This window comes from Anser cygnoides, chromosome 5 (genome assembly GCF_040182565.1).
Source record: "Anser cygnoides isolate HZ-2024a breed goose chromosome 5, Taihu_goose_T2T_genome, whole genome shotgun sequence".
Classification (NCBI taxonomy): Eukaryota; Metazoa; Chordata; class Aves; order Anseriformes; family Anatidae; genus Anser; species Anser cygnoides.
Window position 1 is genome coordinate 10,311,605 of NC_089877.1, and position 10,319 is coordinate 10,321,923.

Consider the following 10,319-nt stretch of genomic DNA (forward strand, 5'->3'; position numbering starts at 1 on the left):
TGTTCCCAGTTACAGCTTGAACTTGCTTCCAGCAGCATTTGCTCCACAGCCTTTCCATCTAGAGACACATGAAGCCCCAGGAAATGGAAGATATTTACCTGAGTCCTATATCACAACAGGAGGCTAGTGTTGAACACATCTGACATTTTAAGAAAATTATGGCACTCTTAGCCTTGATACCCCTTAACAAGACAAGGTGAATAATCATTGAATGAACTGGTGGAAAAAAAATACATGGCCTAATACGTTTAAGGAGTTCCTTTCCTGGACACAATTTAGGATGAAAGGAGTATTGGTGACCAAGTTCAATAGTAAAACACACATCTTCCTTCATTGTACATCAAATAAATAGATGAGAACTACACCACAATATATAGTTTCCAACTAGACAAAGATATTTAATTCTAGTAAATTAAACTTTGAGTACCTTAACTAAGCTTTATATATCAAGGTACAACACATCATGGTTCCTCGGACCATTTAATTTTACATTGCTGGTGATTCTGTCCTACTACAAAAGTAAAAAAGCAGGTATGAAATGAGTTTACTCTGTTGTGAAGTGTTAAATAAAATCACCTGAGGCAAACTGTATAGATCACTCCATCTCTAAGAATATTCAAAACTCAGGTGGAAAAAAACCTTGTAAAAGCAGCATGGCAACTAACCTGTGTAATAACTGGATATTAAGCAAAAAAGAAGTCATTTCCATACTTTTACATTAAAGAATACTTGAAGCAAAACTTGTCATGTGTTCTCATGAGAATTATTCCACAACAGGAAAAAATCAACATTTTTTCCATTGTAACTGCAGAGAAATATGTCAACCCCCCTTTTTTTCCTTAGGCCTATTAGAATGATTTAGTGAAGCTTCAATTTTTTTTTTAATTTTTTATTTATTTTATTTTTTTTTTTTTTTTTTTTACATTTTCACAGTATTAACCTATCTTCTACAAGCTGAAATATCAGCTCATGGGGCAGTACACATGCCCCTATGACACAGGCTCTTCCACTTGCTATTCTGAGGAATTTCCACCTTTCTGAGAAGAGCCCTTCATTGTAGAATTATCATAAAGAAAGCGTAAGCCTACAGAAGAACAAAGAGCATTGGATTCTTTAACCCTTACCCCAGCATCATGTGAGGCACCTGAACACTCAATACACTTGATAGCTTATGCATACTAATTGAAATACTATTTGGTTTTCAATCCAAAATTATAAAGCAACAATTTTATAAACTTCTTCATTGAAAGTATTGGTGGGAGGCCACCTGAGACATGGCTTCACACTTCAGTTCAAATACCAATGCTACTCGCACTGATCTAAGTTAATTATTCTCACTTACTCCCCAATTAACCTGACTGCATTAGCTTCTGATTTACACATCTCATACAAAGAACAGGAATTGACAACTACCAAAATCAAAATCCTGTTTCAAGACATCTACTTGTTCATATTTCCATCCAGGATTCGAATCATTCTTCCTGTGTGCAGCCCCAGACTAATTATTTTGTAAAAGACTTCAGCAGTAGTAATCGTACTTAACATAATGTAGAATCCAGTACTGATTGGAGAGTTCTGAGCACTTAACTTCTGGCCACTATAACACAAATTAAATTCAGAAGGCATAACCATGCAGGCACAAAGACACAAGGTGGTCCATGGCAGTGTCAGTCACAGACCGGACTTCTGGAGAAGGACATGGCAGGTGTCTTCTGCAGCTCTGACAAACAAGCAAACAGAGATCCTCCTGAGAGCCACTAAGCCTTTTTTTTTTTTTTTACTGCAAAATGAGGAGTTGACTCAACTCTGCAAAGGTTACCTGTATGGGGCTTTCATCTACCATTTGAGCTGTGAGAAGCCAAACAGTTTCCATGGAAACTAGTAACATAAGCAATTTTGCTACAACAAAAAGAGAAAGGAACTACTGGGATAAATTCAGGATTGTAAAAAACACTGACAAAGGAAGGGTCTTAATATAGCACTAAGTCACAATAACATCCCTCTGACAAGTCATTTCAGAACTCTCAAGTAAGCATTGGTACAAACTCTAATGCCCCCCAATCCAACTTAACAAGTGCAAGTCCCAGACCCCACAATATGAACCCAACTGGTCAGCAGAACATGTCACAGAGGGCAGGCTAGTAGCTTTCCAAGCTTCCCAAACTCTAAATGCTAATTTTCAACACAGAACAAAACAGCTCACTTAGGAGCTGAAAAAAACATGAAAAACCCTCCAGAAACACCAGGCTGACAGCATCAATAACCCTAGGTCACCAACCCCAGCAGGTTCAGAATTTCTCACATAAAACCAAGTTAAACTTCACCTTGCCAGAGATTTCTTCAAAGAAAGCTTCCCTTTTGGAGGAGAGTAGTAACAAGCTGACAGGAAAATCTTCTGTGGGTCCCAAGAAGTAGGCAAGCATGAGCTGACACCCTGCAAGATGCACCTGCAGTGATTTTGGTTCATCACTAACCTTGGGTGTGCACTGCAGCCTCTCCCTGAACACTCATCTCCACCAATACAGATCACGTTATACACCCCTCCAAGAACTGTTGTAACATTTCATTTACAGTAAAAAAAAAGCAATTACAACAATTTCTTCAGCTTTAAACTACCTAACCAAACAGAAATATTTTATGCTATTTAATTCCTTTCCCTCCAACTTCCCTTTGTTGCCTTGAGCATTAACACAAAAGCATGCAACAGTCTTTAAGGCATGTACTCCAGAGGAACACTGCCTTTCACCGAAGGAGACAATCTGAAATGTATTAATATCACTGAAGTGTTAAGTAAATGCAATACAGACTAAATAGGAAGAGATTCAAGTTGAATAGTTCTACTCTAAAAACTGAGCAACAGCATGTGAACACCCTATAAAACCACAAAGTTACACAATTTACATAGATACTAAGTATTATACAATAAAAAGCAGAATTACAGACTCCTTGTACAAGTCATTCAGACATGCATACACATGAAGATAACCTAGAGGCATTTTTAATGGCTCATTTTAATGGATTAGGGCTGCAGAGTCCCTTCGGAGGACTCCGCAAAAGAAGTTATCAAGTTCTGGTACAATAGCAGCAACCATTCCTTTCAATGTTACTTTGTCATAAGACCTTACCTTGACATTTTTACTGACCTAACCATAGGCACATATGATTCTACAACAGAGTTAGACTTGAAGTTTTTGCCTTGAATCTCCAATTGTCACTTTTTGTTCTGATCTTTCCTTCTATTCTTTGTCTTCTGGTTAGTCACTACAGCAAAAGCAGCATCCAGAGATCATCAATAACTTATTTATTCGTTTCCCTCACAGTACATATAAAACAGCCATTAAAATATCATTTCAAGATGCTGGTGAGAGAGGAAACGTATTTGAAATGTAAAATTTAATTAAGCTTCACACTTAGAAAATTTACCATTTACCTTGCCCTCCCAATATTAAAGCATACATTGCATAAATGGATAAAATATAGATCCCAACCTCACATAGTAACAATGGAAAGATTGATTAGAGAAGGGATTCTAAACAGAGGCAGAAGGCACACAAGTTAAACTAGCCATAACAAAATTGCGCTGGAAATTAGTTGGGAGCTTCTATTCATCAACAAAATGAAGGACAAGTCTCCTAACAGCAGAGGTTGAAGCAAACACTCCTGCATCAGATCAGATGAGGTAATAGATGCAGGAAGAAGTCCTCAGTCTGTTGACACTTCACAGACCCGTGATTCTATTAATACCTTTAGAGCAACAGAAGATGAAAAATCTCCCAGCATACCTAAAAATGCTCATTACTGTAATTCAGGGATATGTTGGAAATACAAAATAATAATGTCTAACTGGTTTATTAGGAAAAATTGCTTGACTACACAGGAAAACGGTTTCTGATCCCTGAAAGAAAAGGCACTGCCTTAAAAAGAAGCACTTTTGAAGAGGAGAGAAGCAATGAGCTGACCTACTTTCTTTTCTGAACTACCAAGCTATAAATTATTGACTTCTGTCACACATATTTCCTTGTGGTTCTCTGTGGAAATAGGACAACCAGAGTCTCCATGCTGCAAATAAGAGCTTCTCATGCCATTATTAGCAACTCCTTTGGGGTGGGAACAAAGGGTTACAATGGTCTAGAAAGTATCTGAGCACCCATGACAAAGTAACAACAGACAGGTTTCTCAGAGATGCCCAAATGAGAAGCAGCTATCCATGCCAGCGGCACCCTATCACAGAGCTGATCATCACCAGCAGTCTGCTCAACACCCATCCCAGAGCACCTGAGCAATTACAAAACTCAGCATTCCAAGGCTTCAGACTGCAAACTGGCATCTGGGACTATTTGAATCCTGTTTCCTCTTCCATTTCAGAGCTAAAGTCAGATACTGTCCATATGTACAACAGATTTATCCATCCATCTGCTAAAATTGCATGGAAAAGTCTAATGCACAGGAAGGGCACCAATGGAAAACACAGACCAAGCCCATTTATCACCCCAAAACCTACTCTATCCCTTCTGAAGAGGTGCTTTCTGATACTTGAGTATGATTACAGCTCAGCAGCAATCTGCTAACTGACTATCACACAAACAATGTTCTGATATTCCCCCAGCATCCTCTCTAATTCTGCTCTTGCCCCACCTACAGCCTCTCCAGGATTCACCTGTCCAACATCTCCAATAGCAAGGTCAGCCCAGTTAGAGCACACCTAAAGAACAAATCAGTCCTAAAGACTGTTTCTTCCTCAGGTTATGAAGCCACTTACTTCAGGGAAATTGTTCCATGTTTATCTCAGACTTGAAGCATTTTCATATATTTAATCTCATTGTCTCAATCTCTGAAACAAGGCATTTCTTTAAGCAGAGTTATTATACAGCAAGTACTAACCAGATTCCCATACAGCATAATGTACTCAGGCTACAAATGCAGTTTTTATTTGCATCCTTGAGTAAATAATTACAGCGTGTGTTATTGCAATGAACTACAGCAGCATTTCTTTTCCACCACTTTTTTCCCCAAAATGCAAAAACTCAATTCAGGTCCATTAAGTGCTAGTATGTGAAGTTGGAAAGCCAAAGAAGTGAACTTCTCAGCTGTCAAGTTTATATCACTTATACAAGGGGACAAGAATATTTGAGTATTAAAACAGAGACGCAGTGAATTGTATCAAGTACTACTGCAAAGCAAATGAAGCATGAGACAGGTGATATTTACTATTGCTATAGAGTATTACCAAGACACTTCCAATTTCTCTGCCTGTCAGGAGACTGTCCATTTGTGTTTCTGGATGCTGGAGACTTGAAATCCTTCATAACTGTTACAGACCCCCGCTTATTTCACTGTCAGGCTCTTAGCATAGAGGAAGGAGGTCTTGGTCCTGGCTGCAAGGGAACACCAAAAGAAGCAACGACCCAGGTCCTTGTGAGGATGCCTGTCCTTCCACTTCACACAACCTGCAATTTCAGGTTTGAATTTTCAGTACCAAGTGCCCTCATTATTTATTTCTCGGGTAACTGAAACTCAAATGTTTTTTAAAGTCATTTAATGATGGTATACATTAGACCCAGGCATAAAATCTTGTTGTTTAACTAAAACGAATTTTTCACAAACACTGCTAATTAGCTGACAGAAACATGCATATCATTCTTTTCCAAGCACAGCGTTACCTGGAAGAATACTAATTGGAGCTCTTTCAAACACACACTTTGGTACTTGAAATAAATCACAAATCGCATCAGAGAACAAAAATGCCTGGAAGTGATTTCTCTGCCAGTTCAACATGGTGATTTTGCAACTGTACATATTTAGCAGTAAATTGTCAATACAAGTGAAATGAACCTGACTACAGTTATTTAAAGGAACAAGAGAACGAGTGGCAGTATAAAGAAAAGGATCATCAACCAGCTGTTTTAATTCACCTATACACACACCAAAACAAGTGTAGAGTAATATACTTGTAATACAAGAAAAAAAGATGGGCAAAGTAGTGCATAGGGCTTTTCTGGTTGGTACAAATTGCGCTCCGAAGTGGACAACCACTGACCCCCTCCAAACTCAGACTCACACTGACAAAACCTCCCTTCAAGGTTGATGCCATCACAGATGCCAGTACAAGTGCACGCAAGTGTTACATGATGATAAACAAGCTTTATGACAATTCCTAACTACAACTCTAAATATAACAACTTGAAAAAATGGCAATGATATTCACCCCAACTTAAGCTCCACATGCATTGCCGTTGCCCAAACTTCACAAATTTTAAGCAAGAATCATTTATTTAAGGTGCAATGACAAGTCCTTTACTTCCCTCCCTCGGAACATTAAAAAAACTCAAAGTACTCTTTATTTGATCCTTTCAGGTAGTGACTTTGCAAGGAATAAGGAAAGCACTACCATCACAAGAGCTGAATTCAAATTAGTCAACAGGTGTGCTTAAAGCTTCTGGGTACTCTAACAATAAAAACCTGGCACACAGAACACTTAAGGCTATAAAATGAAGACTTGGCACAGAAACATTTGCATTTGCTAAGAACAAATACTCCCTTTGAGTGAAAATAGAATTGGAGCTGATCAAAAGGTTTTTTTGTTTTGTTTTGTTTTTAAACCAAGTCAAGAGAATACTATATGCACCAGAGAAGACTCCTAACTGCAAAGAATTTGCTTTGGACTAGAAGACCACATTCATAATCTGAAAAACCACACTCATTTAGCTGAATCTACTTTTTTCAACCTGTTATTTTGGTACAGTTGGTCAGTCACTTACCCAGTCCTATGATGAAACATCACAGGCCACCTACCTGGGATGTAGCTGCTAATTCAGCATATACAGCATTTCTTATCTCAGAAGTATTTCATGCCTTTACTTCAAATATGATGTTAATTGCATTACCTAAAAAATGAAAAAAAACCTCTGTTCTGGATTCTGTTGTACGTAACCCACAGTAATGGAGTAGCTGAGGAATTTTTCAGTTTAACATCTTGTTGGGCAGACACTAACAGAGAAGCATAACTGAATTTATGCAACAATCATTACTAGAAATCCCCACCTTATCAAGGTAACATAGAATGAGCCAAAATGATGTTCAGGAAATCAAATGAAAACCAACATGGATTCAGTTCCTGCAAGTGAAATACCTCTGCTTTTTCTTGTTGGGGGATAATCAAAGGCCCTTCATACAGAGCTTTGAAAGATAATAAAAATACTCTAGCTATCACACTGAAATAGTTACCTTGCTTCAAACCATACCTTTGTGGCCTAAAACCGCAAACCTTCCACATTCATATGAAGTCTGCTTTTCACACTGATTAAGTTTAACCACCTCCACTTTCACTACCAGCAGTTGCTTAAAAATCCTGCAGCACAGCCTACTCTCACATAGAGAAACTTCCTCACCAGAGACACCTGTGATATATTGGGGTCAGGTTATTATCAATTCCACACCCACATTTTGAGTGCTATTGAGCACCAACTCCATATTAATTAATATAAGCATAAAACAAACACCAGGGAAGTTAGAAAAGAAAGCTTTTTTCTCCCCTCTACACTTCATACTATCTCTTCATATATGAATTTTATGTATATTTTTTTAACCGAAAGAGGAACAGGTGAAAGTAATAAAGCTTTACTCTCTCCCATTGCTTATCTACCTAGAAAACCACATTTTATTCACTACAAGATTTTTCTGAAACAAGTGAAACCAGCATATCAATAATGATGACATCTGGAGCAAGACACCAGATAAAGATAGCAAGGAGGACACATAAAGCCAAGAACCTGGGACATGAAACAGAACAAGTAAAGCTAAGCTTTGCAAAGCTCTAAAAGAGAAAGAAAACTCAACGGAAGTCACAGAAATCAGCAAAGGCCCCCAGGAAAGAAGAAAGCCAAATTCCCTCTCAAACCAATGGCACACAACATAGCTTTACAACAGCAGAAATGCTAGAAATAACTTTATCACCACCAGCAGCATTAGTTTGGCATACCTGTTTGCAGAAAGGCAGTCAAACACGTCCCACACAGAAGCATGCTCCCTTATGATCCCCTGCAAGGAAAGCCTGAAAACCTGAGCTCAGAAAATCCCTTCTAAAGAGAAAGGCAGACTTACACCCTACACCTTAAAACTCAGACATTCCCTAATTCCCCAGCCAAACAGGACCTGTGCCCCCACCTCCAGCTTTTATAGCAGAGGGCAGCACAGGTAGCAGCACTCAGCGTCAGGGCTGCAGCAGGAGCCATCAGCAACATTGCGCACACCTTTGTGGCTCCAGGCGGCAATCAGGGTGTACGTGCTCACCCTCATTTTGTGCCCCCTGAAAGATGGAAGCATAAAAATACACGAACTTAGAAACGTTCCCCAACTGGATCTTGTTGTGCGCTTTGTCCCGTGCAAAGGAGGCACCGAGCGGTGCTTGGGTGTTCAGGCAGCACAAGCAGGCACAGCCCCTCTGCTGTCCCTTTGTCCCCCCATACCTTCAAAGCAGGGGGATGTTGGAGAGCACATCCTGATGCCCCTTTTCGGTACCTCTTCCTGGACTTGTTGTCCTGGTATTTGTCTAACCCCCTTTATTTGACACCGTCTGCCTCCACAGAGGACAATTACAGAAGTCTGTTAAACACCATGTATTTGCTCTCACTTGCTTTAAACTGAGCTGGTTGGGGTGCCCGGTACTGAGTGCTTAGTGAATAGCAGTGCCACCTTCACCAGCTCTGTCACCGTTGGAGCTTGGTGAAATTAGACCCCAGCCCCAGCATTCCCTTCCCCTCACCAGGCATCACAGCTGCCCCATCCCTTTAGTCACTTTGCTGACCCTTTTCTGACTCCGTTGGGACTTTCCTGAGGTGTGAACACCAGAGCTGCACACTGGTCAGGAGTACGCCAAGGCTTCATATAGCAGCAAAATGATACCTTCTCTCTTGTGTTTCACAGCCTTTCTGCTGTGTCCAACATCTTGATGAAGCAAATATCAAACCAAATCCAGTCTTCTGTTCATACAGCAGCAAAATGATACCTTCTCTCCTGTTTTTCACAGCCTTTCTGCTGTGTCCAACATCTTGATGAAGCAAATATCAAATCGAATCCAGTCTTCTGGACAGAGGGCATTTAATATATTTCTGACTGAAAATGTTGTTGGCATCTCATTCTGTTCCACAGCTTCACATGCAGTGTGACTGACTTGTGTTTAGAGCCATACACTACAGGAGTGTTCAGGGGCAGGTTTTTTTTGTTTTGTTTTGTTTTGTTTTATGGGATTTGTTTCTGGTACTGTGAGTAATAAATTACTAAATAAATTACTGAGAAATAAAAATGTTTTTCCTTACATGTTGACCCATCAGCATGAATACTATTCCTTTAAGTAGTAAACTAAACTGCAACCAACTTCCATAATAGGATTACCCACGACAGAAGCTTCTAAATGTTTAAAGAGCAAAGCAGGATACATCTGATGCAGAGCATGCCCCTGGCATGGCAGGGTCAGGCCTTAAGGCAATATTTGGCCCTGGCCAGAATGAGAGCTGAAATCCAGATCCTCCTCTCTCCATGGACGTCCCATATCCTTGGACAATAACCATATATATTTTTTTAACCTCTGGGGTCACTTATTCCAGCAGAGGAGACAGAAAAAAAATATATGAGTAAAGGGGCAATAAATATTTGCACAGCAAGTCTGCTTACATCGGACCTCCACCACCAGCCAGACCGGTGCTGTACAACACCAGTGCCTGACCCTTCTCGGAGAAATCCCTCCTGTCACAAAGAACAGATTATCTGGGAGTGGTAGGGGCGCAGGTGGGACATGGCCACGATGAGAGCAGTGCTGGCACATTGGGATGGCCAGGCCTGCAGGCTGTGGTTGAACACCTCCTGCCCTGCCCTCCTGTGCCTGGGCTGGCAACCTGCACGCGCTGTTTTCTTGAGAAGAACTGAGTAAAAATACATTGATTTAAATTCCCACACGGTTCATAGGCACATGCCCTCACAGAATGCCTGTTCCCAGGCTGTGTGCCACAGTACACAAGACATACAGAAATTTTGCCCACCTGTGATCACAAACAAACAAAAAATTCTGGCCCCACTGCGCGGTGTGCTTTGTGATCCATTTACACTGCATATTAATTTGCTTGGTGCAGTGCGAGAAAGTCTTCTTTCTCACCTGTCAGGTAAGACCATAGAACAGCATGAATAAAAATAAACAGAACAGGTGGTGCCTTGCCTTGCCATCCCTGTCCCTGACCCTGTCCCTGTCCCTTTTCATTTCCCTTGTTTTCCTTTGTTTTCTTCCTTCTGGTAAGATCTTTGGCTTGTTTTTATATCTTTAGTTTTCA

General features: G+C 40.2%; 1 protein-coding gene across 10 annotated transcripts in view; it reads right to left on the bottom strand.

The window, feature by feature from the left end:
* Positions 1-8,117, bottom strand: part of ANO3 (anoctamin 3) — a 256,594-nt gene extending 248,477 nt beyond the window's left edge. For 3 of the 10 annotated variants that reach the window (XM_066997445.1, XM_066997446.1, XM_066997441.1), the window contains exons 1-2: positions 7,242-7,345; positions 6,759-6,884 (exon numbers count right to left, since the gene is read on the bottom strand). Coding sequence is in view for 1 of the 10 variants with exons in the window: in XM_066997449.1 (XP_066853550.1) it covers positions 7,979-8,021 (43 nt within the window). In the remaining 9 variants the exon portion in view is untranslated. Of the gene's footprint in view, positions 1-6,758; positions 6,885-7,241; positions 7,346-7,978 lie in introns of those variants that run through there. The other 7 variants (XM_066997452.1, XM_066997444.1, XM_066997451.1 and 4 more) reach the window with 5 other exon arrangements.
* Between the last annotated feature and the right edge of the window lie 2,202 nt (positions 8,118-10,319).